Below are 23,919 nucleotides of genomic sequence, written 5' to 3' on the forward strand. Positions count from 1 at the left end.
TGGAGGTACAGAGAGGCTTTGTAAATTTTCCAAGGTCACAAATGCTTATGTGTTGGATCCCGTTCACAGGATCCCAGCCACAGCCCACAGATTTCCTGCTGTGGAAAGTCTCCCCTTGCTCCTCCCCTCCCCCACCCACCATCATCCATTCTCTGCCTTTGTCTGCTGTGCTCTGTGCATCCTGATCCAGAAGTTCCTACAAAAGCCTCACTCTGGATTTCCTCCTTTTGACTTCTGTAGGGTTTGGCTAAGGGAAAGAGGTTGGCGGGTGGACAGAGAGATAATGGTATTTACAGCCTCCCTCCCTTTCTAACAGTAGCTGAGTTCTAGGTGTCTGGTTCCCGATCCTGCTGGGCAGCCCTCCTTCCACTGCTCCAAGCTCTCTCTGAGCTCCAGGAGCACTCCTCCCTTCCTCTGCCCTTTTATACCCAGGTGTAGTAACAACTTGCTGCTACTGCTTCCCCACTTCCTGGGGGCTTCAACATCTCCTCTTGGGCCCCTTAACCCAGCCTCCACCTCGGGGAACAGTCCCTTCATTAAGCTTTCTTCAGTGAAGTCTTCAAGTGTGCTCTCTGCTTCCTGTCAGGACCCTGACTGATACCCACAGTTATCCTGAAACTTTCTATAATGTATTGAGGTTAATGACTACATATACTCAATGAACTATTTTTCCATTATAATGAGTTTTGAATTGTAATTTCATACAATACATTATGATTGATTTGAAAATTCTGCTGAACTACATTTTTGGGAGAGTGTATAAAAAAACAAGATGATGACAGCGATTCAACATTTTTGGAAGTCTATCTAAAATTTCCATGGCAGTACCTGAAACCAGTCAATGGTACAGCAGTTAATAAGAGCAGGAAATTTTCTAAGACGAACTCGAAATGCATCTCCAATGGGACTCATGGCGAGGACCACATGGAGCTGGTTGCGGCAGCGGTCAATGAACATGTTAAAAAGAGCTATGGGGCTTCCGTCTGTCTGTTTGGTTTTATCCCGCTGGCGATCTAACTGGCGCATCTTATCACATATCTCTTGCTTCTCATCTAATGCGAAGAGATTTGGGATCTCCCCGGCATTTAGCAGGTTGTTGACATCTTCTAAAAATGACTCTCTTTTAATCTGAGTATCTGTAAACAGGAAGACACCCTGCAGGTCACCTTCAGCACATTTCCTTAAGATCGCTTTCATATCTTCATGCCACTCAGTGTTACCGTAGCCCTTGGAGATTTCAACCTGGAACACTGAATAATCGGCCATGTGGGCAGCCAGTCTGGTGACAGACTGCCTTCCGCTCCCTCCAACACCAACCAGAAGAGCATGACTGCGAGGCTGCTTCAGGATCCTGGAGATTCTGCTGATGTGTTCTATGGCAAATCGGAATAAGACAAGGTTCATGGGTTTTTTGGTTATATTGTTGTATTCTTCCAGGTGAGTTTCTACTATCACTCGAAGATTATCTACGTCTGCGACTTCTCTGTAGTTGGTATCCTCCCTCTTGGGATCATGGAAATCACAAAACATTAGGCTGCGTAAATCATCTTCTTCCACCAATCCATCATTATCAAAATCCAAATGTTGAAAAAGCTCATGAAAATCTTCTTCCATATATCTTTTCAAAACTTCTTGAATGTAGTTGATAAGCCAGCTTCTGTCTGCATTATCCAGAAGGCGATCATAATACACTCTAAGGACCTGTGTAGTAATTAAAAAGTGGCTTTAGGAACTGATTCTTATTCTGACTTTTTTTGTTGTTTTATTATTTCTGTGATAATCTAAAGTAATATGAAAAACCCTCAGAAAATTTCTATGAGTTTTATGAAAAGCATATTCAAACAATCAGGATTGATTCCTAATAATGTTTATTTTAGATATTAATTTTGATCATACATTTTTGGAATCATAAGCAGTTACATTGTTATCAATAAGTGAAAGGTAATTTGGGAGGGCTTAAGCAGACTGTAAATATGCAAAGAGAATTAAGGCCTGAGTGCCTTTGCTGGCCACTCAGCTGTGGATAACAGAACAGGGCACTGGCATGCAGCATTTCCCAGCTCCTTTCCAGTGATGTTTCCTTTTTCCAAAACACATGCACTTTGAATGTCAATGGCAAATCAATAGGCATTATTTGCTTTTGTTTGTTTTCAAAAGCACATTTTCTAAAAGAAGAGGAAATGTTTTGGGTGGCAAGGGAGTTGCTCTGGACATTTGTTAATTATTTTTGTTGTAATTCATTGCAGAGGGCAATCTACTAAAATAAACCTTTGGTGATTCACATATATTATGAGACTACAATAAATAATCAGGCTTGCTACATACAACTAGTCTTCAAAGTGGTATAAATGTTCCAGGGTTACAGTCTGTTTTGGACTGAATTGTGTCCCCCCGAAAATCATATGTTGAAGCCCTAACCGTCATAATCACTGTATTTGGAGATGGGGCCTTTAAGGAGGTAATTAAGGTTAAATGAGGTCATATGGTGGATGGGGCCCACATCAGATCAGACGGTCATCCTTATAAGAAGAGGAAGAGACACCAGAGTGCGCTCTCTCTCTCTTTCTCTCTCTCTCCTTCTCCTTGTATGCGCAGAGGAAAGGCCATGCAAGGGCACAGAAATAAGGTGTCCTTCTGCATGCCAGGTAGAAAGCCCTCAACAGAAATCAACACTGATGGCACCTTCATCTTGGACTTCTGGCCTTCAGTACTGTGAGAAAGTCAATTTCTGTTGTTTAAGCCACTTACTCTGAGGTATTTTGTTATGGCAGCCCTAGAGGACGAACACACATATGATATAAGTAATGCATATTTTTGTCAGCAGAACTCTGGGTCCTGACTTTACTCTACCACTTTGGGCAAATCACTTTAACCGTCTGCATCTGCTTCCTCACGTATAAAATGGAAGTAGTAATATCTACCTTGCAATTCTCATATATTTGGGGCAAAAATAAAATGACAACATGTGAAAACACTACGGACTTGAAATATATAATTATTACAGACTTCCTTGGCATCAGGCTGATGGTGTTTGAGAATCATGGTTTTAGTTTTCTCACTGTTGTCAAATTGATGATTCAAAAGCATCATCCCTTTTTCTGGTAGTGGTGGCTGCACAGGCAAATGGTATGATTTAAGCCTCCCCCATTCTCCAACTGGTTCAAAAGCTATTTTTTCTGTGGGACAGCCTCATTTCCCAACATATGCAATAGGCACTTCCTTAGATTGAGGTACTGAGGACCTTGAACAATGTTCCTGTGGGAGGAGGGAACTAAACTAAGCCAGCCCCATGGATAAAGATCAATGCCCAAGCACAAATCAAGTATATTATCGTATACTTGATTATACTATATCAAGCTTGATATAATACTTGATTAAGTATATCAAGCTGACAATTTAGCAAGAACCTAAGGCGGTATGTCTCAAAGACGGTCAGCCCACTTGCAGTGGAATCATCAGGGGTGCTTGCTACAATGCAGATTCCATGGCCCCTTGCTGGACCTGCTGACTTAACAACTTTGAAGATGGTGCCTACGAATGGCCTCTTTTTTTCTCCTCTTTTTCTTTTCCTTACAGAAGGTACAAAAATTTTAAGTGTACAGCTCAAAGAATTTTTGCACACTTACACACGCATGTGACCTCCACTAAGACAAAGATAGAGAACATTTCCAGCACCTCAGCAGGCTCCTCACGCTCACTGCTGATACTCTGCTTTCCTCTCTCCTCAACTGGGAGCCATTATTCCATCACCAGCTCTCACATTTTTAAAAGTTGACATGTAAAACTTTCTATTATAAATCTAAATAGTTGCAAAGGATGGAATTTCAGACATATTTATTTTGTAATTTGTGCTTTGAATTTATTTACCTCAAAGTCTTGATGGCAGATTTTTGAATTGAGACGTAATTCACATACCATGAAATTCACTCTTTGAAAGCACACAGTTCAATGGTTTTTAGATTATTCACAAAGTTGTGCGACCATCATCACTGTCTAATTCCAAAACGTTTTCATCACCCTCAAAATAAACCTGGTACCCATTAGCAGCTACTTCTCATCTTTCCAAAGAATCACTTTTAGGGATCTTGCTGTGGTCAAAATATCCAAGTGGAGTGGATCTTCACTTGGACACATGTTCAAATGTGTGAGGATTTAGGAGTTCAAACTGTATATCTCCAAACCCTAGAGAAACTAATTTTTAAAAGACCTTCTAAAATGTATGTCTCTGTAGCACTTTGTGTGTGTGTGTGTGTGTGTGTTTAATTTGCACATAATAATTGTATGTATTTATGGGGTAATGTGTAATATTTCAATACACGTATACAATGTGTAATGATCAAATCAGCTCAATCAACATATCTGTTACTGCAAACATTTATTGTTTCCTTGTGTTGGGAACATTCAAAATTCTCTCTTCTAGCTAACTGAAAGTTCACAATAAATTGTTGTTAATTATAGTCACCCCATGGTGTGGCACATGGCTTTAAAAGAGTAGCACATCCCATTCTCTAGGTTTCTTAACTACATTATTAAAATTAGAATAACTGTAGTATTTATAAATTAAAAAAGAGAAAACTTTTTCTCCCACTTTCCCATATTTTTTGCCCATTTAAAAAATACTGAACTGTTATTTTTGATGCATTATTTTTTGTATTCTCTCTTTTTCTTTCTCCCCTATCCTCCACCAGTTTTTATAAGAAAATGCTAATCCATACACCTGCTTCCAAGAGAGCTTACATACATTTTTATATAGTTTCTATACTTTCAGACAATGAATTCTCACACTGATTTGCTTTGCAGTTCTTTTGGCATCTAGTAATACTACAAATAAATAAATAAATACATTTACTTCTTATAAAAACATCTCCTAGAAAAGTGTTCCATCTCAAAATTACTTGAAGTCAAACTAACAAAGATTAAATCAGTTAAAGGAGATTGACTCAAAGTGATACTTCCTTTCAAATATTCTATAAATCAACAGAAATTCCTAAAAATGGGAGATAAGGCATTTTAAACATCATAAAATATCTTAGTGTTAAATATTTTAAAAAATTATGTTGATCATTGGCCTTCATAATGCCAAATAGTTTAACACATTTCAACAATACAAATTGCTAAATATTTCTTTTTACCTAGTAGGTGGCAAGGTAAATTGCTGTTTCTTATATAATCACATTTTGAAAACATGGAAATTTACCTCATGAACCCAAAGACGTTTGATCACTTCTTTGGTTTCTGCTGTTTCTGGTCTTGACAAACAAATACCTTGAATGACACGGGAGAAATCACGGAGGTTGAACAAGTAGTGAGATTTAGCTGGAGTAGGCAAGAGATTCTTCATTGCTTCTTTATACAGAGTCATTGTGCCACGTACAATTTGTGTGGTCAAATCTAGGAAATCATCTGGAAATCTGTAACTTAAAAAATTTAAAATAAAAAGAAAGAAAAATGTTAGCAAACATAGAATAAGGATACATAAGTAATATCTAGCACAACCAACATAAAATGTTAATTCTGACTAAATCAATTTGATTTACAAAATTTATTTTTATGATAATAATAGATTTTCACTTCTTTTAAAGCTACTTTTCATTCACTGTTTTATGCTATGTCCATAGAAACCCTGTGAAATAAGCAGGACCAGTTCAGTGAGCTTAAAGCTATTTAAACAAGTGAACAGAAGAGTCGGCCAAGGAACACAGATTATGTGACCCCCAAATCCAGTATCCACTCGACAAAGGCTTCCTAACCTCTTTTACTCACTGGTGTTCTCAATTGCATATAAACAGAATCCACAAGGAACACTGGTGAAATGGGTCTTTTCAGAGAAAGAAGGAAGAAAATAGAAATACATAAAAAATAAGGAAAAGAGAAAAAGAAAAAGGAGAGTAAAATAGGGAGCCAGGATTAAAAGGGCAAAGTGCATGATTAGGTTAGAAAGGACATGGGGAAGAATATTCATTTGGAAAGATGGGCTATATTTAACTTCTGGCTAGACAAGGAACTAGCTGTCTCCTCCAACATCACTGGATAGGGCAAGGAGTGACAGCTTCCTGAGGATGGGCCTCAGGGAGCCAAGACTTTCACTGCCCAGGGCAGCTTAGTGCCCGACATTCATGCCTGTGAGGAGTGGCACTGAATCTCCAGAGACAGGGTGGAACATTTCCCCAGGAAATAGGCTGTAAGGCGATGCTTCTCAAACTTGGACATGGATACCCCTGCAGAACTCTATAGTTCTACTGGAGGGTATCAAAGTCACAGGATCAACCTGGCACATCTTTCCAGCATTAATTATACTCAGTGATGAAAATTCAAAATAAGAATTCAAACATGGACATATTATACACCAGAATGCTCTGACCCCCGTGATATGCTCCCATGCTGGGAGGCAGGAGGAACAGAGGGGAGAGATGTTGTCTGTTACCTTTTCCTTGTCTAGTCCAGGGATGCTTTCATGGAAACGTTCGAGAAGCAGTGTTTATATTGATATGTTTCTAAAAGATTTTATACCTCTTAATGAGAAAACAAACAAACCTTAAGATACTTACCAGATTTTTAAATGCCAGGTTAAGATTCTAGAGAAAATTGTAAACATGGATTTATCACTAAACTCATTGATTGTTATAATATTGAAGTGTCGCATGTACCGAGGAGTTACTGGATTTCGGCCACCACCTATGTATTAAAAAGGATAACTTTTAACAATGTTGCTAGTATATGCCAGAGTAGCTTCTCTAATTTTGTACAGTTTAAAATAAATTGAAAGATGGACAAATTCATGGCACATGAAGAAACTGAGCAATTAGTCGTTTGGATAACCCTGACATCAAAACTACCTTCCCCTCAGATTTAAGGTATTGTTTTTCTAGTTGAATTATCTGAATGAGTTCAACTAATTAGACATAATCTTATGTCAAAGGAAATCAGACTAGACAGAAAGAGCAATTAGCCATGTTCTCCATGGCTCACAGCCCAAAGTAGTAAACTGTAAACATCCTCATAACAATACAATATTAAGATACAATATTATACAATATTAATATAACCCTGGTGAATCTGACTGATCAAACTTCAGGATGCTTCCCATATGGCTGAAATTCAGCACTACTTTGGCATATAGCCTAATTCTTCCCTCACACTTTGAAATGAATTACTAAGACAGTCTATGTAATTCATGCAGCCACTTCACTGGCTGCTTGCATTTTTAAAAACATGGGGATTTTCTCACTTCCATAAAATAATAATTACATTTTCAAATATGAGGTTTTAATAACTGACTTAGAATTTAAAACATTTTACAAAAACGTACCATCTTTAAAGTATATAAACAAAATTGCACTTGTTTTTTAAAGGGATTCTGTCATGAAATCTTTGGTAAAGAAGTGATTAAGTGCATAGTATCTCTAACATATATTTTGCATAAATATATAGGTTCATGCTTTATGTTTGTTTAAAGCCAGATAAATGTGTATTTTGCTTCTATCACTGAGTTATACTGTGCTGTTTCTGAAACCATGCACGATGTGTGACACCACTCAACTGGTAGGAATGGGTCTACAGACAAAACAGTTAAGAATGCCTGCGTATTTATAAGCTTATAATGAAAACTGATTTGCCTGGGCGAGTTTAAGGGAATGGTGAAAAAGTCACAGAAAGAAAGGTGAGAGGTCATCTACCCCAACTCTGTCTTTGACCCTTCCACCCAGAGAATATTCAGAAATGGTGGTATTTTTAGAAAATGGGATCCAAGAGGAGAAGACACCTCATGGATTCAGCCTGCTCTTCTGCCCAGTGCCTGAAGAGGCAGGGAAAAGTGGACACAAGAGTACAGATGACTGGGACGGGTCGGGGAGGAGAGACAAAGTGGACCTGACCTCTGAGTCCCAGGAGCGATGCAGTCTTTTATTTATCCATTTATTCATTTGAAAATGTTCAAAGTAGCTCAAGGAGTGTGCTGAGAGCAATTACTGTCTCAGAGCAAACTGCCCCCATCACAGGTCAGATTAAAGGTCAGGGTTAGAAGGCAAATACCGTAGAGATTCCCTGAAGTAGTATATTGAGAGAAGGAGTTAAAGATGTCTAGTTAGTTCAATCAAGCCATTTTAGATATCCCTGCATAAAATAAAATTGTTTCCCTACATAGAGATTCTGTTGAGTTTATAAATTTCTCTTGGAAAATGTAAAGGACCTTTAAGGGTCAATTCTTTTGGTCATTTCCTACCTAAACTCTCGTCAGCCTGTCTAAATCCAGAGACTGACTAGAATGGGATTTGACTGGAGTAGAAGGAAGCTGATCTCTGAAGCAGGGACATTCTATACAGTTGGAGTATTAAGGGATGAAATAGAGGGAAATGAGCTGCCCCAGGGCGATCTGGGCTCTCAGAACGCAAGAGTAGGAAACGGGGAATGAAGTCCCAGAAGGTGGGAGGAAAAAAGGATTTGGAAGAGTTGGCGGGTAAATGGCCCAACCACCTGCTTTGTAGTATTGACCATAATGTTGCCGTCCCTTAGGTCACAGTGGATACGCGTAGAAAACACATACACAGAACACTGTTACTCAAATTGTCCAACTGGGTTTCTCTTTCTTTCTCCAGTTATCTATTTAGATATAGCCAGAGTGATTTTCCATCTTAAGAATCACAAACTCAGAAAACGTACCTGGAGGTCCCATAGCGCACATGATTTGAATGTCCACTAGTTTAATCATAGAACAATCTTTTAGGTCATACCAATTCCAGTGATCTAACCATTGTCTGAGCAATTCAATGGGAGGTTGAGCCCCATACACCTCCCGAGCAGGCATATTTACATCATCTACAAAGACAACCTAAGAATGAAAAGAGAAGAGGTATTAGAAAATATTAACATCATAACATAGTGTCCTATTGTGGAAACAATTTTGAGGCAAATAAGGTTATCTTCTTTAGAGTACATATGTGGGAAGCAATGATTACTTTTCACCAAGAATAATGTCCTTAGCATGAATGCTTTTAAGGAATAGAAAGACATTCTTATTACTAATCTTTGTAGGTTAATAGTTTGTGACTTATTAATCCTCTCATACAATTTGTTTCTCAATATACCTTGTCTTTTTCTTTGCACAACACTTCAATTCATTAAAATAGATAAGAAAAGTGTGATTTTTAAATGATTATAACCTTTAAGTGGTGAGGGCTAGGGTGAGAAGGGTGTTCTTTGCAGAGGAACACAGATCAGTCAATTGGTAGCTGGGTTGTTAAAGGTCTAGAAGAGCAAGCAGCAAAGACTCTGCTGAGAAAAAATATTAGTGAAAACACTAGAAAGATGGATGATTTCTCAGAAGAATATTCTACTTTCAATTCAAAGGGCAACTTCTTGTTTTTAACATGAAATTGTCTAGAGCACATACAAATATGACCACATTTTAAGGAAAAATTTGTGATTAAAGAAATGATATAAAAAGATCAGTCCCCAGCATATTTGCTTCCCTTGTTCTGATGGCAGCAGCATACATGAATAGGACCAGTAGTGTACTACGTATACAGAAACAGAGAACCATTACCATTTTCTTGCCCAAAGGAGGACCAAAAACTCCCTTTCTTCTTTTGTCCAATTTTGACATGATAATATTCTGAGTTTGGGCTGCTGTAGTTTGTGCTGAGAAGTTAATTAGCAGAGGTTTGTAGATTTCCTTATGGAGTTGATTTAAAAGAAAATTCTATATAACAAGAAATAATAAAATAATAATAAAATAGTTGGAATTATGTTTTGACATCTCAAAACAAACTCTAAGCATCACTGTTGACAGACTCAGCTTTAAGTGTCATAACAATGTAGAAGAGATGGAATTGATAGGAATAACAGTCACCATGCCAATGGAGCATCTCTGTCTATCCAGGCCCTTTGCATGTGTCCTCCCTGATTTTCACAACAACCATGAAAAGGACACATACTTTCTTAACATGAAGTCACGGGGACTCAGAGGTTAGGAAACCTGCCTAAGGTCTTGAGATGGGCAAGAATTCAGACCATCATTTGCCTCTCTCCAGATCAATGTTCTTTTTAATATACCTTATTGTCTTTCCACTTATATACCAAGTTATCTTTCTGCAAGTTAGGAAACTTAAATAGTATAGTTGTATTTTCAAAATGGAATTCACTGGGAATCAGGTGGAATCACAATGTTTTTCAATCACGATGTGAGACTTGAACGGGGTATGTCAGAATTTCCTGAAGAGCTCTTCAAAATACCCTTGCCTTCCTCTCCTTTCCTTCCCCTTCTCTCCCTCAAGAATCCTGTATAGAGCACAGTCCTTTCCCAAGTAAGGGCCAATTTGTTAGAAAATCATAAGTAAATCACTTTATGGTTCTATGTATTGCTCTTGTCATTTTATATATATGTACATGTGCATATACATATGTGTACATACGTATATATATTAAAAATCAGACCATTATCAGAATGTTTCTCTAAATCCAGAAGTTTATAGTCATTGATTAAAAAATTCTAAATAAGGACATTAACACTTTTTCACTGGGATACTTTAAAAATTATATAAACAAAAATCTACATTTTTATAAGCCACCATCAGGTGAGCTTTGTTCTTCAGTTTAAATGAATTATCAATGTCTCTTATAATTCTCCCATAGATAAAATTCTACTTGGTCCATTGAAAGATGAGTATTCTTTGATGTTAACATACAATACTCTCAAAATTAAGTACATACTTATAAAAACTACTCATTTCTTTTTTCAATTTAATAATCAAATTATATGTATTGATTAAAATTATTCTATAAAAGCTATGTAGTTATATGATAGGGAAAATACTTATATGCCAATAGAGCTTACCTTTAAATGAGAAATAAATGTGATAAATACTAAATATTATATTTGTTAACAATTATTTTAAGTTAAGCCCATTAACAATGCAAACTGTTTGAAATTATGGACTTCTTCCTATCACAACCAAGATATCAAACCTCTCTGAACAGATTTGTTCTTGGCCAGTGCTTTCAGCAAATTTCTTTGTTGTGAAGTCTCATTACAATCCATTGTATTTTTATGTAATCTGTAACTAGAATACTACTTCTCGCTTTTTCACTGTTTATTTAAAATCGAAATATCTAGACATGCAATAATTTGAAGAAAAGAACCACTTTAAAAATTAAGTTTACTACTTAATCATTTCAATAAGATAAAATTTAAGTGAATACGCAAGTTTCATTAAGCATTTTATGTAAGTGAAATCACTTTATGGAAATGAAAGTCATGCAGCATTGTCTCAAAATAAGATTTCCTTTCACAGAAGAATACATTATTGGCACTCCACCTTATATCTGTATTATTTACAATACAACCAGCTCTGAATTAATTGGGCTGATGAAATGTCCCTGAAGGACATTGTGGACAATCTAAATCAGTACAAAATCTCTGAAGAACAACTTCACATTTATCAAAAAATCAACAATTCCACTTCTAGGAATCTAGGAATTCTTTCTAAGCAAATAAACAGAGATAAGAACAAAGATTAGCTACAAAAATATTCGTTGTAATCTTACTTTTAAAGCAAAATATTAGAAAAATTAGAGACATGAACTAATTATCATAAAATTATAGAACTGAATACAATGATACCCTTAAAATCATCTTGTAGAAGAATAATAAAATGGGAAAATGTTTAAAACATGTAAATAACGATATGTTTTTTACAATCAGTAAATAATGAAGTAGGAAAATATTTACAATATAAGCAAAAAGAAAAAGAAAAAAAAAGGAGATTACAAAATTATTTTTATGCCCGGACAGTTTATTGCCTGGGTTGAATTTGATGTGGGTACAAATAACAGAAGGCTGTATTTTCCTCCAACCACTGCCTTTAACCATGTAGGTTTTTATTCTCCGACTCTTGATGATATCTTGGATAAATCCCTTAGCTTTCTGTACACTTTCAGTTATTTATTTTAAATTTAGGCCAAATCAACATCTTGATTTAAACTCTCAGTGAAAACTTCTCCCCTCTCCACTCTTGGATACTTCTTGATAAATACAAGTATTTAGCTTATGATAAAGATGTCATTTCAAACTGTCATGAAAGAGATTATTCCATGAATAATGCTAGGACAATTATTTAACTATATACTCAGATACATTCTGGAAGGACTAAAGGATTAAATTAAAAAGAAAAATAAATAAAGAACTAGACACAGGTGCTGTCATCAGTTGGGGGAATGTGAATTAACTGGGAATCTGCAGTGGAAGAGGGTCCACTGAAAGCACCCCATTGTCCTTCACTGGCTGTGTAAAGCTACTGAGATTTGGGGCATTATCTGTTACAGCAGCTAGCATTATCTTACTGACACACAATGGTTATGATTCCAGAAATTATTAAGGAAAGAAAATCAGTCTTATTACTACATGGTAATTCTTCAGATATAAAATAATTTAGAAAATATCAAGTGTAATGAACTAAAACATACTTTTTGAAGGATATGAAATTCTAACCCTGAACAAGTTATTCTTATTAAAATACTATAATAAACAGGACAACAATTTAGTAATATAAAATGGCATCACCAACACCAAGGTCAAGGCTTTGGATCCCCATACCAGCCAGCGACCAATGCATAAATAAGTTAAATAAAATAAAATATAAAACAAAATAAAACGGCATCACATCTTAAGGAATTTTTAAAAATAAATAGCCAATCACTCAAAAATTCTCCACAGTTCAAATATCAAAATACTTGAGTGTTTTTTAAAAATTACTTGTCTACTATTTCAAAAAGTGACACTATTAGGAATATTAGGAACATTTTGATATGTAGATTTCTACAATGCTTACAATAATATAAACACTTTTTCCAGTTCCCGTTGGTCCTACAAATATTGAAGGCTTCTGATGGGTGGTCAACATTTCCATTAATGCAGAGTATCGAATTGTGTCCAGAGTTGGTACAATGATTTCATTGAACAACATATCTTTAGGAATTTGAGGAGCTTCTCCCAACTTCTTTATCCATGGTTCCCATTTTCCTATTCCCTGTTTATAATAAACAATGGAATAATGAATGTTATATTATAAAATACTTTTATTTATTTATTTATTTATTTTTGTCTTTTTGTGACCGGCCGCACCACGCTCAGCCAGTGAGTGCACCGGCCATCCTTATATAGGATCCGAACCCGCAGCGGGAGCACTGCTGTGCTCCCAGCGCCGCACTCTCCCAAGTGCGCCACGGGGTTGGCCCATAAAGTACTTTTAAAGGCTCTGTACTCCTTTGCCATTGTAGAAATGATGAAGACCAACAAATCCTGATATTTATACATTTGTTTTAATCCATTAAAACATTAAACACTCAGTTTGTAAGTTTAATTTTATGTGTAAATTAAGAAGGAACTAGGCTTTTACATGAATAAAATTGAAACGGTAATGTTGTGACATTTTTGACATCCTGAAACCACTGCTTATGCCAAACTAACAATCAACTATTGTGGCCAAACGTTGGATTCTTTAACAGCATTCAGAAAATTAGACTAATCTATGGGTTAAAGAGTAAAGAATTTTATTCAATAAATGTTAACCAATATAGAATTTTTTTCTCTCTAGTAGATGAGCTGCATATCGCTTGACTTTTATAGTGGTATTTATAACATCAGCTTATCATCTCAACCAAGATTTCTTTTTAAAAAATTTATAGCAAAAACCATAACATAAAATTTACCCTCAAGCATTTTTAAGTGTACAGTTCAATAGTTTTAACTATATTCACATTGCTGTGTAACAGATTTCTACAACAGGCAAGATTCCTTAATAGGAGATCATTATTATGAATTAACATTATTCTGTATCTTTGCATACAATTAGCTTGTGAACCAGAATTTTAATTTGCTATAATAGTGTTCATAACAAAAAATTTCAGAAATACCACACTAACTCTCTTCCCTTAGAAAAACACCACCACCTTCTCCATTCTTACAGAATAAAATCTAAACTCCTGGTCATTCAAAGCACATGAGAACTCACACCCATCTTTCCTTGACAACCAGGCCAATGGATCTATTAGTTCCACACAGGTCCTGGGCCTCTGGGCCTTGACACATGGCACTCTCTTGGCCTAGAATGTTTCATGACTGTCTTCTGAAGAGGTTATGAAGTCACTGAGGACAGTAGTGTGCTTTATTCTGTTTTGTATCTTCAGGCACAAAACCACACACATATAGAGATTATTTTGAGGGCTCTAAGTTCACATCAGTCTGAAAATAGTGTTACGAACAAATGAAGAAATAGTGTTCTAGAACCAATGAAGAAAATAATGCCTTTTCCATATCCTTGATAATCTTTTCAAACATGTATTTTTTGCCACCTCACAGGAAAGGAAGGAAAGAATCAGAAAACCTGAAATGTACAATGGTTTAGAGAGTGTGTTATCCTGGGACAATCACTGAGCCCCAATTCCCTCAATGGTAAAATCTGCAAAATATTCCTATTCCTCCTATTTCACCAAGATGTTGGGAAAAAAAAAATAGAAATAATTGTGGAAAGCTTAATAAACTTTCCTGAAAATGCTGGGTATTATTAGTAATTCAAAATAAAATAAAATTAGCCAAGATAAAAGGATTCCCCTCTCTTGGGAAAGGGAAGAATCCTTTGTGGGGTGAGTTTAGTAATACATCTCAAGAGCCATAAAAATTCAAAAATCAATATAGTAATGCCTTTTCTAGAAACTAGTCTTAAGGAAATAATCAGATATGTACACTGTGGCTTGTGTCCAGGAATATTCACCAAAGCAGTACTTGTAAAAGTGAAAACATAAAAACAACAAAAACAGCCCAATGACCAAGGGTAGGAAACTGAACGGATCATAGTCCATCCATAGTGTAGACTATAGGGAGACTTTAGAAACTAGGTTTCTGAAACTGAAAGAACATTAATAAAATAGAAAGGTATTCTCTTTATTAAGAAGCAAAAAAGGATATAAAACTGCCCACTGGGGATATGTGGTGATCCCAGTTTTATTAAAACCTGTATATATTTAAATAATATGTATTCCTAAACTTTTTTCTCAGCACAATACTTGTGGGAGTGGTTACACAAAAGCAAACATGCAAACACCATCTAAGTTTTATTGTCCAATCCGTTGGGGAAGTACTAAATTAACATTAAACCAGCTGCATTCCTGCTGGACTTCTTAATTAGTGAAACATGCACCATTAATCTCCAAAAGGTGTCCTTGAACAGTATGTGCCTGGTGCCAGGCTAGATATCATAATGTGTAATTCTATTTCATAAGTACAATTGGCCCATCAGGTATTATTATTGCATTTAATCATTAGGAAAAACTATGTTCAGGGAAATTAACTGGTCTGAGACTATACAGGAAGACCGTGACATTTTGGGGACTCAAACCCAAATGTGTCTGACTTCAAAGTCAGTGCACCTGCATCTACTTCATGCTGTCTCTTCAAGTAAACCGTGATGAAGAAATGGCCCCAGAGCCATTTCTGCTGTGTGACTCAGAGGGGACCCTGCCAGGCTGGCAGTTGCAAATCTTGCTTGAGAACTCTTACCTCAGTAATAAATTGATAATCATAAATTGTTCCCTTTTCAGGAAATGGAACAGTTAATGCCTTTGAGGATGTTTGTTCAGTACCACTCTGTATTTTAAACCTATTTCGAGTTAGTTCTGAAATTGGACCTTCCATTAGTTCTCGAAGAATATTATTAAATTTCAACCGATCATCATCTGTACAAGAAGCACCGACGGACCAAATCAGTGAAAACAGAAAAATGCCCTGCGTTGGAAAGACGAGAAGATAAAGTGCAATTAAAGGATAACTTTAATCTATCCTTGAAGCTTAAATCAGATTAGCCAGATTAATATCTCTGAAAGGAAATACATAAGCTGATATATAATAGTAGGTCACCTCAGGATTTTGTAATAATTAGGTTTTTAAAAATCAAATTGCAGGTCTTACATAATCTTAGAGAAGATAATATAATGCACAGTATAAATTCTAGCCATAGTGAAACTTTAGAATGATTAATCTAGTAAATCACGTGATATTTTAAATATATGGCAAGAGCTTGATATTAAAAGTTACACTGAGTTAACTTTTTATTAAGGTATTAAGGCATACGTTAATAAGGCAAATAACCTATAATATATATTGTTTTAATTAAATTTTGATACAGTGGGTTCAAGGAGAAAAAAATTATATTCTTTTATTTGTAATAATATCTGAGCATCAATTTTGTAAACTAGAATTGCCATTCTGCAAACAAAAGACACTAACCTTCCTCTTACCAAACTCAAGCAGAGTGAACAGGGTAGAGGACAAGACACACCTATTAGGTGAGAAAAACTGTTTGCTTGTTTCAAAATCAAATCTAATTTTTAATGCTAAAGCCGAAAGAGTCCTGACTATGCTCATAAAAGTTCTAGACTCTATTTTAACCCTTTTAACCTACTCCTACTTTACTTGCAGACTGTTTCTCTCTGGAAACTATTTAACCTAAATTAAAAAATAATTTATTTCATAAAATATAAGCTATAAGAGTACCATATTGACCACATTAGAAGTGCTACCAAGAGCAGTACAGTAACATTTTTATTAAAAGATATCCAAGGACTGTTGATACTTTTATTCCTATTTTTAACATCCATTTATAGATTACCTATATATTTTCTTGCTTTACTCAATCTGAACACATATAAATAAACACACACCTCACATATATATATATATTTAAAATATATATTTTAAATTTATATCTCATGAAAAAAGGTAGAAAAGTTAAGGGAAAAGAGAAATACATTATTATGGTTTGAAGGGGAGGTGAATTTTGTTGCCAAAACGGTTATTGACATTTTGGAGATGGATCACTTCTGAGGCTGGTCAGAAGACCCAAGATTTCAGTAGCAGATCTGAGGTGAATACTGGGCTCCACTCAAACTTCGTGATGCAATGTAATAGCCAGCTGAGAAGCTTCCCCACCAGCACTTGGTACTTGGGGCCTGGCTTTTTCCTCACTCTTTAGATACCACCCAAAACCCAGTCTCCAATTACAGGGGCAAAATGAATTTCATTGATTAGGAAGCTTTGGGGAAATCAGTAGATATTTGTTTCTCTATTGCAAGATACTGAAGGCAATGGACTTTACCTCAAGCAACGAGTAAGCTTCTCGATCATTTCTCTCTCTTATTTTGACTTCATCAGCAAAATCATCCATAAAACAGTCTATTAGATTCATTAAGGATCGGACCAAGTTTGTATCTGAAGTAGGAGACAATTCCTGAAAAGTCAGAAAAAAAAGTCTATAAAACAAATTGATTCAAATCAGGCACTAGTTAAAATAGCATCAGCTAATATTTATTGAACTCATTTATTTCTAACAGCCATAGTATCTATGAAAAGGGCTATTATTATAATTCTATTTTTTTAGGTGGGAAACTGAGGCACACATGAATTCCCTTGCCTAGAGTGTGGCAGTGGTGGATGTCACATTCAAGCACTGTGTACTCTTTAACTTCTCTTATACTGGGTCTCAAATATAAAAAATTTACTGTTACATGAGTAGTTAATTTAATCAAAGGCATAGATTCTATGTTATACTAAAATTATAAATCAAAACACTAAAAGTCTTTCAGAGAACACAATTAATTTGTTTACCTAAAATGTTTAATAAATAAAACCCATTTTAGAACATATTTATAAGCCACAGCAGTACTCATAGTAAACTCATCTCTATGAAATACAGTTCCAGATCATGTAGCCCACAGAAACAGTGCTGAAGTGCTGAAGATGTCATGCACTTCACTTGTTGGTGTCTCACCATAACAGTTTATAAAAGAGATGAAATAATGTGAACAGCTCCTAGAACCATGCAGCATACAGCAAGTTCTTGGTAAATGTCTGTCTTCTTCCCTCCCAGCCCTCCTTCAACCATTAGAGTCACATTGCTTCATGGTTAACATGTAAAAATTAACACTCTGAAATTGACTTTCTGAAGATTAAAAGAAGATGGCTTCATAATCAACCACCACCCCAGCAGAAGTAAGCACAGAAGACAGCTGAGTAGTGTGACTGATGCAACACTAAAATACAAGACAAGCAGTTATTACTACCAATAAGACAGATGCTTGTTACAATATAGTAACTAACAGGTGTTCAGAATTTCTCCAAGAGAGGACAAAAGTGCACAGAACATTTTATAAAGCTTGCATTAGAAGTCTTATGTTTTGCTATACAAAGGATAAGTTCCAGTTACTCGGAAAATTATTTGTATTACCTAAATTCTCTGACCATGCTGGGGGAAAAAACCCCTGTAGCTTATTTTACTATGACCATGTTTAATTTGTAGCATATTTTACTATGCCCATCTATACACGTGTAACTGTTTCTGAAACATGACTACTTCATATCTACAACACATTTCAGTTACAGCCAAACGTCTTGAAAGAGCAATCTACACCTGTTGTCTCGCCAGTCCCTCCCACACTCCTCAACCAACTGCCCTGAAGTGCCCTTGTCTCTCCCCTCAAGTGCTTTTGCTGAGATTCCCCTACGACTTTTTCAATTGGCAAATCTGAGGGACAGTCAGCCCTTCCACCTTGGCCTGACTTCTTAGTGGTGTCTGATAATACTGACTTGTTCTTAAAATACTCTTCTCTCTTCCCTCTCTCTTGTCTAAATCATGGGTGCTCCTGAGATCCTGTCCTTGGCTCTCTTCTTTTTTGCTCTGGATTTTCCCTTTAGGTAATCTACATTAACATTGTTTTCAACTCCATTTTCCAAATCTGTTCCCTGAGCCAAACTTCTGTCTCAAGCTCTTATCTCTCCAACAGCAGCAGAAGTATCAACCCTATTTTCCTATATTTATTCCAGAGCCAAAATCATTCTAAAACATCTTTGTCAACATTTCCCAAAGCAGAAATTAAGCCTGCTTTCTCTATAATTTCCAGATGGAGTGAGTTTAAGAGCCTCGCCAGTGCTCCGTCAACTCTCAGAGGCAGACTCCCTTCCTGTCTCTCTTCCACCTTTCCCCTACCCTTCCCCCCAGTGTGTATTGAAAGAAAAATGGATTTGCCTCCTTTAGCACCTCTTTCCAATACTTCTACCAGGGACTAGCCTCTTTTAGGAATTTTAGAAAATAAAAAAATTATAAAAGTGGAGATTAATTAAAATGCAAAAGCCTATTGGAAATAGATAACATATCGGGATATTTTTACCCATACATGGTTATGTGGACCTTTTGTTTGTGGTTTGAGGTGGTTTGTTTTGTTTTTTGTTTTTTTAGATAAAAGATTCGCACCACATTTTCTCAAAGTCTAAAATTATTTATTTTGAAGAATTTTTCAGTCAAACCAGTTAAGAAAGATTTTAATACGTTAGTTGATCCTAAAAACAGACATTAAAATTGGCGTGTTTGGCTGATTTGAGTTTTCCGCTTAGTTTTTAATCTTAAAATTCCCATTCTCTTACCTTTGTGTGCTTTCTAATAAATTCAACAGAAACAGGGACCATTCTGTCAAATAAACCTATTATGAATTCCTTCTGAATAACATTGACCGAAGCAGGTAACAGATTTACCCAAGACAACATCAGTGGTCTCCAGCCTAACATGTGAGGCTCCATGTAGATCATACCACATCTGGAAACCTAGAGAAACAATAATTGCTTACAACCAAGGTAATGTTTATAAAAGAAATATGACTTTGCACATCTATTTCTTACAACCTTCAGAAAAGTCTTTTTTTTTAAAGCTTAATTTTGTATAATTTCATGATCTCAATTTTTGTGCATAACTTTATAAAATGGTACTAGACAAAGAGGAAAACATCCTGACCATTAAATTTGTCAAGGGATGTCAGCAGAAATGTCTGTTCTTTGAGAATCCCAGATCACTCTTAAAATGAATTCTACTAATGTTTTCCATTTAAAGTCAAAGCTACTAAGTAAAATAAACACATTTATACATTTTGCAATTTATAAGAACACATCAAAATTGAGAACTTACAGTGGCAGGAGAGGCAACTTCTAAATCCATTGGTTCAAAAATAAGATTCATTTGTGGTGACATTTGTATAATCTCCCCACTCATCAGACACAGCTTTTTGTTGTCATCCAGCACAGTATTCATATTCTCAATCCATACTGCATCTACTGGTCCATCAAAAATTAACCATTTCCTATCTGGAGTCTATTTTATGAATATAGTGAATTAAGGGGAAATATGTAATAATTATAATGTAAGGAAGCGGTTCAATAACATTATTTCAAAATTTAAAAATGAAACTCCTACAATTAACTTCACCATGAAAATTTAAAGGCATCCTTTGAATAAAGTGTGTGTGTGTATGTGTGTGAAAATGTAAAAGCACCCTTTCAAGAAAGTGTGTAAATATATACACACGCATGGATAGAAATACATGAATATATATATCTCACTAAAAAAGCCTGTATGCCATGGACAAGATAGAAATATAACATCTATATAACATATTTCCTTAAGATTCAATCTTCTTCAATGTTTCTGAACTCAAATATATATATATGCATATATATGTAAAAAACATGTTTTAGAAAATATCATGAGTAGCATCGCTTCTCGGCCTTTTGGCTAAGATCAAGTGTAGAAAATATCATGAGTAAAAAGATAATTGTTAGGGAAAACAAAATTTTTATTCAGATTCTTTGACTCTATATAGTATTCGGTTTATATAGAGATTAATTACTCTCATATGCTAAGCCAAATCTTTCTTCCCTTCACTGAATGAATTCACACACATACATACATGTATACACATCTTCTTGGGCTGAATTCTCTCATGATGGCAAAGGACATTAAAATCAATATAACATTTACAGTCCCATATGATATAACAAATATAAAAATATTTATGCAGTGTCCAGAATAAATTAAATGCTCAAAAACTATGAAGGAGTGGCCAGGTATTAGCCAGAAAGTGCAAAAACTGATTCTCCTTTTCAGATCCTTGTAATTCAGTCTTTTTGTTACACGAATGATGCCTTGGTTTACCTTCAGCAAACGAGAGTTCAAGCTCAAGTGGTGAAGGATTTGAATCCGTCTTAACACATTCTGAGTGGGTCTGTTTCAGGCTCAGACTACCCCACACCCACACGAGAGGCTACTTCTGGCGTGTTTGGAAAGGAAGCAGGAGATCGACTTTCTCTCACACTGTGGGCTTCCCAGGCCTGCTACACTGTCTGTTTGGGAAGCACTGTCATGCAGTGGTGAGACCCTGGGCTCCACAGTCTGAAGATCACACCTCTCACCTGTCTCCACTACAGCACTTGCGAGCTGTGGGCGAGCTACTTAACCTTCCTAAGACTCAGTATTTATGTACATAGCTTCCCGAAAAGTGTAATGTAAGCTATGTAACTGAGTATAAAATAGAAATCACATGATTATTTCTGTGCAAATAACGTAACTGTATACAATATCTAGGGACTTCATATGTTATTCTGGGCCAGAGCATGTTCACTGTGGCCAGAGAGGATCTAAGAAGCTACGTCAATGGTTCCAGACCACTGTCTGCTTCACCTGTGCCTCATGATGACTTTTATCCTGGAAATTACTAATAAAGCTTGATTCTGGGCAAGATCTCTGCCCCATGAGTCAATCCTTATGTTACTCATTGCCCAGGGTCTTTCCACCACTAAGAGCAGAGCTGAGATTTGTTGTTTCTTCTTCTATTGCACTAATGAGTCATGATCTGCTGGGTCCTTCAGTGGGTAAAGAGCACTAAACTTAATATGTATGGTAGTCAAAATAAAGAAAACATTTTCTAAAAGAATGGTTTAATAAATAAATTAAATGTTTCTGGTTAGGCCCCTTTTCATATACTACCAGCCTTAGCAAGCTGTCTCTGTGGAGAACTTGTGAAAATATGGCAACCAAGTTAACACTTAGTGGTCTGAAGACTCTTTTCCTGAGACTGGGCAACAACCACCCAGTTGAATAAGCCAGGAGTGGGTAAGTGCCCCTCTCCCACTGACAGCAGTCAGCACCTGGCTTACCTCTTCTGCTTTCCACCAGGCAGCCCTTTCTCTTCCTAATGCACTAGAGGGAAAGGGTAGCACTTTCAGACGTCCTTTTACAAAGGCATGCAATTCCTTCTCTGAGCATTCAGTATGCCTGACAATGAGTGGGTGAGACCAGGGCGGCAGCCCAGGCAGTGGGTGAAGGAAGAACACAGCAGAAGAGGCAAAAGGGTCATGCCATTCAGATGCTCTCTTTCCTGGACCATCTCACTTGGGAGAGAAGAACCAGAATTACTTTGCCCCGTCCTTTCTCCACTGCCCTCTGTCTGTGTACCCCCAGGGCAAAAGTGCTTGCTAGCATCACGTCTGGTATTCTCATTGGTGCTGACACTGTTCTTCAAGGAAATACTGCCAAACTATCCATGTGTTTTAAACAAATATCTTAAGCTATAAATATAAATGTTTGTTTGAAACAACTGAAAAAAAATCAGAAATCGGTCAGAAGAAAATATCGTAACCTTTCAAAATACGCACGGAAAAGTGTTAGTACTCACCGCTGAAGAAGCAAAGGCTCTAAAACTGACAGCAAGGATCCCATCAGACCACTCGTGGGACACTATATCAAACTGTCCATACAGCTGACCCATGGTGACAGACTTAGGATTTAAAACAGTTATTTGAACTTTGTTTTCTTCCATTAGCCCCTTAATGAAAAAATAATAATAATAAATCACTTACTTATTTTTAAGAATACTGTCCTTATTCATAGAAAACATGATTGGGTATATAGAAAATTGTAAGGAATATACAAAGAAACTATCAGAAGTAAGGAGTAAATTTAACAAGGTTCCAGCATACAAGGTCAATATATAAAAATCACTGTATTTTCTAAATAATGCCAATGAACAGTTGGAAAATAAAAATTTTTTAAATACCATTTATGATAGTATATAAAAGCTCACAAAATACGTAGACAGTAATTAGCAAGCATCATGCAGTCGTATAAATCTAAAACTACCAAACAAGATGCTGCAATTTTTTTGTAAAAGGTCAGATAATAAATATTATAGGCTTTGCAGGTTTCATATGGTCTGTCACATACTCTTCTCTGTTTTTTCTTTAACAAGTTATTTAAAATATCAACACCATTCTAAGTTCACTGGCATTACAAAAATAGGCTTTGGGCTGAATTAGGCCCATGGGCTGTAATTTGCAAACCCCTCATACAAAACATGCTCTGAGAGAAAATACAAAGATCTACATATAGAGAAATACATATGTCTCGTGGAGTGAAAAAGTTAATATTGGTAAATTATCAATTTTGGCCAGAACCCTGAAAGTTGGTCTATGGCATAACAAGAGACATTAATGCCTGTGGGGCATAAGGCTTTATTTTTTTAAGTTAATAGACTTTTTTTTCTAAGGTAGTTCTAAGTTTTGAGAAAAATTGAGCAGAAAGTACAGAGATTCCCATATATTCCTTCCGCCCCCCACCACAATTTCCCCTTCTTTAGTAATACTTTGCATTGGTGTGTTGTGATTGATGAATTGATACTGACACATTATTATTAACTAAAGTCCATAGCTTATATTAGGGTTTACTCTTTGTGTTGTAAAATTCCATGAGTTTTGTCAAATGAAAATGTCATGCATCCAGCATTATGGTATCATATAGAATAGTTTTACTGCCCTAAAAATCTTCTGTGTTCCTCCTATTCATAATTATTTAATTTTTATATATAAAAACATAACAAGTTCAAGTCTTCCCAACACTGCCTTCTGCCTGCCACCCCCACAGCTTGGGACACAAACCACTAAACTGAAGAAAAGATGTGAGAACGATAATCTTTTTTTTTTTTTTTTTTTTTTGTCTTTTTGTGACCGGTAAGGGGATCGCAACCCTCGGCTTGGTGTCGCCTGCACCGCGCTCA

General features: G+C 36.1%; 1 protein-coding gene and 1 pseudogene across 1 annotated transcript in view; one reads left to right on the plus strand and one right to left on the minus strand.

Annotated features, from left to right (window-relative positions):
* DNAH7 (dynein axonemal heavy chain 7) overlaps positions 1-23,919 on the minus strand; it is a 246,362-nt gene that overhangs the window by 107,706 nt on the left and 114,737 nt on the right. The window contains exons 32-42 of the mRNA XM_063077559.1: positions 22,543-22,692; positions 20,001-20,183; positions 19,466-19,642; positions 17,145-17,276; positions 15,551-15,775; positions 12,825-13,022; positions 9,542-9,697; positions 8,659-8,827; positions 6,549-6,675; positions 5,198-5,417; positions 829-1,701 (exon numbers count right to left, since the gene is read on the minus strand). Coding sequence (XP_062933629.1) covers positions 829-1,701; positions 5,198-5,417; positions 6,549-6,675; positions 8,659-8,827; positions 9,542-9,697; positions 12,825-13,022; positions 15,551-15,775; positions 17,145-17,276; positions 19,466-19,642; positions 20,001-20,183; positions 22,543-22,692 — 2,610 coding nt within the window. The remainder of the gene's footprint in view (positions 1-828; positions 1,702-5,197; positions 5,418-6,548; positions 6,676-8,658; positions 8,828-9,541; positions 9,698-12,824; positions 13,023-15,550; positions 15,776-17,144; positions 17,277-19,465; positions 19,643-20,000; positions 20,184-22,542; positions 22,693-23,919) is intronic.
* Positions 20,584-20,741, plus strand: LOC134364837 (U2 spliceosomal RNA; annotated as a pseudogene).

This window comes from Cynocephalus volans, chromosome 1, assembly GCF_027409185.1.
Source record: "Cynocephalus volans isolate mCynVol1 chromosome 1, mCynVol1.pri, whole genome shotgun sequence".
NCBI classification, from domain to species: Eukaryota; Metazoa; Chordata; class Mammalia; order Dermoptera; family Cynocephalidae; genus Cynocephalus; species Cynocephalus volans.